Source organism: Ciona intestinalis, chromosome 10 (assembly GCF_000224145.3).
Source record: "Ciona intestinalis chromosome 10, KH, whole genome shotgun sequence".
Lineage (NCBI taxonomy): Eukaryota > Metazoa > Chordata > Ascidiacea > Phlebobranchia > Cionidae > Ciona > Ciona intestinalis.
Genome location: NC_020175.2, coordinates 268,585 through 272,252, shown reverse-complemented (window position 1 = coordinate 272,252; position 3,668 = coordinate 268,585). Strand labels below are relative to the sequence as shown.

At 38.0% G+C, this 3,668-nt stretch overlaps 1 protein-coding gene and 1 long non-coding RNA gene across 4 annotated transcripts in view; one reads left to right on the top strand and one right to left on the bottom strand.

The window, feature by feature from the left end:
• Positions 1-3,668, top strand: part of LOC113474581 — a 22,807-nt gene that overhangs the window by 2,585 nt on the left and 16,554 nt on the right. The window lies entirely within an intron of this gene.
• LOC108949856 (A disintegrin and metalloproteinase with thrombospondin motifs adt-1-like) overlaps positions 1-3,668 on the bottom strand; it is a 16,694-nt gene that overhangs the window by 6,430 nt on the left and 6,596 nt on the right. For all 3 annotated transcript variants that reach the window (XM_018813820.2, XM_026836254.1, XM_026836255.1), the window contains 5 exons: positions 3,221-3,390; positions 2,369-2,596; positions 1,413-1,653; positions 1,004-1,074; positions 662-865 (listed from right to left, as the gene is read on the bottom strand). In XM_018813820.2, coding sequence (XP_018669365.2) covers positions 662-865; positions 1,004-1,074; positions 1,413-1,653; positions 2,369-2,596; positions 3,221-3,390 — 914 coding nt within the window. The remainder of the gene's footprint in view (positions 1-661; positions 866-1,003; positions 1,075-1,412; positions 1,654-2,368; positions 2,597-3,220; positions 3,391-3,668) is intronic.

Here is a 3,668-nt window from a genome sequence, read left to right as displayed (position 1 = left end):
TTTTTATGTATGGCTGATAATTTGGACAACCCATTAGTGACCACCGGGTTGAAGGCTTTGAAGCAATTGTCGTTAAGTGTCTTGCCCAAGGACACATACGCCCACAATGGTAGCAGCGACGAGCCTTGAACCAATTACCTAATGGTTACAGGCAAGCGCGCTAACCACTACGCCACGGCGACGGACAGGTTGCTAAATTTAACCCCCTAGTTCAGTATATGTTGTGTCTTGCACAAGGAAAATATGCCCCAATAATGTGAGCAACAAGTCTTAAACCGTTAACCTCTGATCTAGATGTAGCAAGCATTTTTTGTGGAGTTGTTATAAAACAGTGCCAAGTGTTGTGGCGTTTTATTGTGGGCGGATGCCAAGCACCCTGGCACACACAGTATATTGTTCCAAGCATTCTGCTGAGTAGATAACATAAGTTAGCTGCTGAGTAAATCACAACTAGTAGGGTGGGGAAGATGGGACACCTTTTGCACATAATATCAAATATCCTGATCGTGTTTAAACAAATAGCAATAGTCTATGGGATTCGCGCAGATACAGGTTTTATTTTTCTTTGTTTACTATTAAATTGGATGAAAAAATAGAATAAAAGTTGTCCCATCATACCCCCACCTTAATATATTTTAAAGCATAATAACAGATAACCCACCAACACCCCCACAAGTTTCTGTCGAGCAAAACTCCACCTGATCACCCCTGGGGATTCCCCGTGGACACCTCTCTTCACCCACCACCCGATTGTTGACATCACAATGGCGGGTTCGTTTACGGAACCCACTCCCACAAGTCCTCGTACATTCCCCCCAATGTTCCCATAGCGACCATGCACTTGTGGTGTTGTCAAACACTACGTCTGTTGACAAGTTTGATTTTTCAATATTTATTTTTAATTTTTAAATAATGATATTAATATCTTTTGTTTAAAAAAATATTTGTTTTTGTTTATTTTTTTAATGTGTTACATAGTTACATTCATTCATTGACAACTCACCAGGCGCATGACAAAGTAAAACTCCACAGATTTGCGATTCATATCTTTCATGTGGATGACAACAGGCAGTTCTGTGTAAGAGGATTTAGTTTGGTGCAGTCTCTTAGTGGTTAGGTGCTACTATTGTAAACTAAGGACACCAAGTTCCATGCTCAACACGGATGGCGATGGGTGTCACATACATATATGTGTCCTTAGGCATGGCACTTAGCGGCTATTGTCCCAAGTGTGGTTCATTAATAGGATGTAGCGCCCTGGGCCTGGATCTCTATGTATTAGACCACCTTTGGCACAAAGGATCTGGATCCCATTGTGTGTCATACTGTACAACCTTACCCACATAGAATATAAAACACACAACCATGAAGTATTACCATTGTTGTCAATAATCCCACACACACTGACCGACCTGTGTCTTATTCCAGTCCCGCAAGTAACTGAACATGAACCCCACGCACCCCATGCTCCAGCCGAGCACGGTTTTGATTGACAGATCTTGGTATTAACATGTTCCTCCCCGCATCTTCCCACCCATACCTCACGCTCCTCATCATTCCAACACTTCCGGAGCCGGACTCTTTCACCACGATCACACGAAGATGAACACGGCAACCAATTTCCCCAATCTGCCCAGTGATCACCAGATTGACCTGGAACAATGGTTTCCACACTTTAATTTAAATAAAACCCTAAGTTTTGCAAAGGCAAGGTACCAGGTTCATTTTTTACTGATGGTAGTTTTTACCTCTAATACAAACATATACAAAATTTAAAAAAATATACACAATTACATACACATTGTAAAACATATATAAACTATTCTTAAACAAATAATCATTGAGCTATCTATTCTTTGAAGAGAAAGTATTAAAAGTCATTCAAGTTATGTGTTTTAAATGACGGAAGAAATTTAGACAAAGCTGGTTGGTGGAACTGTAATAAATTCCGCGAATCTGACCCTGATCTGGTGCTCATAGTTGAACGTATCTTCTGTAAAAAATACAGTAAGGACTTGGTGCTACTAAAACGTAAAAGACAAAAATAAAGTCCAGCTAATTGTATAATAAGAGCTATATATTTTGCCCAAATAGCATCCTCAGTCTCTTACTAAAAATAGAATCCAAAGGTCTATGGGAGTTATAAGGAAACAGTTTACACCTCCTTAAATATTTGAAAAGGTGTCCCGTCCTGCCCCACCCTTCTAGATTGTATTAAATAAGAGACTGACAATGCTGTCGAGCAGAAATATAAAATTATCTCTTTTTTTACACAATCTGTTAGACTTGATTTTTGTCTGTTACATTTTGTCGCATCAGATCCTTAGCTAGTTGCTGTCTTTTAGTTTTGTTAGTCCATATTGCTTACTTAACTGTGTAGTGTGGTTACCACATCCATACAGCTCATTTATTTTCATAATATCCATGGCCGATAACTTTTCTCTTTGACCAGATATAGCAAGACCAGTATGTTTATCTACAATAGTAGGATAACCATTCATAGAGAAAGCAAATCCATCAGCGTGGAGAATGGATGCCACGTCATATACACCATGTGTGGTACTCTGGCTGCGTTTCTTAAAGTTATGAAGATTCTCTAAAAAACAAAAGTGAGGGAAAATGTTAATATTGAGCAAAAGTTATGTTTAATATTTTAAGTATAGCAGAATTACTGTGTGGAGAGTAAATGTATTGAACAAACAATCAGCACTGAACAGTATTTTTGCTCATTGTTTATTTAAAAGTTTTTTTGATGGAATTTTAAAATATCTGCTGATCTTGAGTTTAGTATCCAGAAATTAACTTGATTGATCAACATTGTTAAAAAAATCAATTATGTATGAATAAGTCGGCATGTGCGGCATCTCACAGGATCTTGTGATTTACACCAGAGTTTTCCATTACCATAACTCCAAATAAAAGAGGTTACTGTTCATAATACTGATGAATAGGGGTTTAGCATTCAAACCCTAACCTTGGTTAGAATTTAAATTATTATGATATTCAAATACATTTACATTAAACTGTTGTGTTTAAACTATTGTTGATTGTTCTGTAAACATCACATTTAAAAATAAACACTCACAAAGTAGCGCATGTGTCGTAAAGAGACACACGTTACATAATTAAATTGAACTGTGATTGGTGTAGCAATATTTTAACACTATTACTCCTAGTTTTACAAACATTTAAAAGGGCTGGTATATCACTATCCACAAACCTCGAGCAACATTTTCTAACTTGACGATCACATGATCATCTCTATCATATCGTGATTGTTCATGCCACAACCCCATCACGTGCATCATCTGATGTTCCACCATCCCTTCATCATTACAACCACCACCAAGGTAAACAACTTGTTCTCCTCCAAAACGACCCATGTTCGAACTGCAATCAATAAATAATAGAATGAATGTAACTTATTTATTCTATAGCATCCTTAGTGTTAGATTAAGGGGCAAATATTGGCCTAAATCCCAGGTCTCATAGTGTGTCACACTGCAAAGGGGCAAGACCTTACCCATGTAAAATAGAACTGAACTTATTTGGCCTTACTTGGCAGGACAATGTTATTTTTACTGCACTTTGTGTCCGATTTTGACTGAAGGGTTAACAAATTGTCCGGCGTCGTGGTATAGTGGTTAGCGCGCCTGCCTGTAACCATT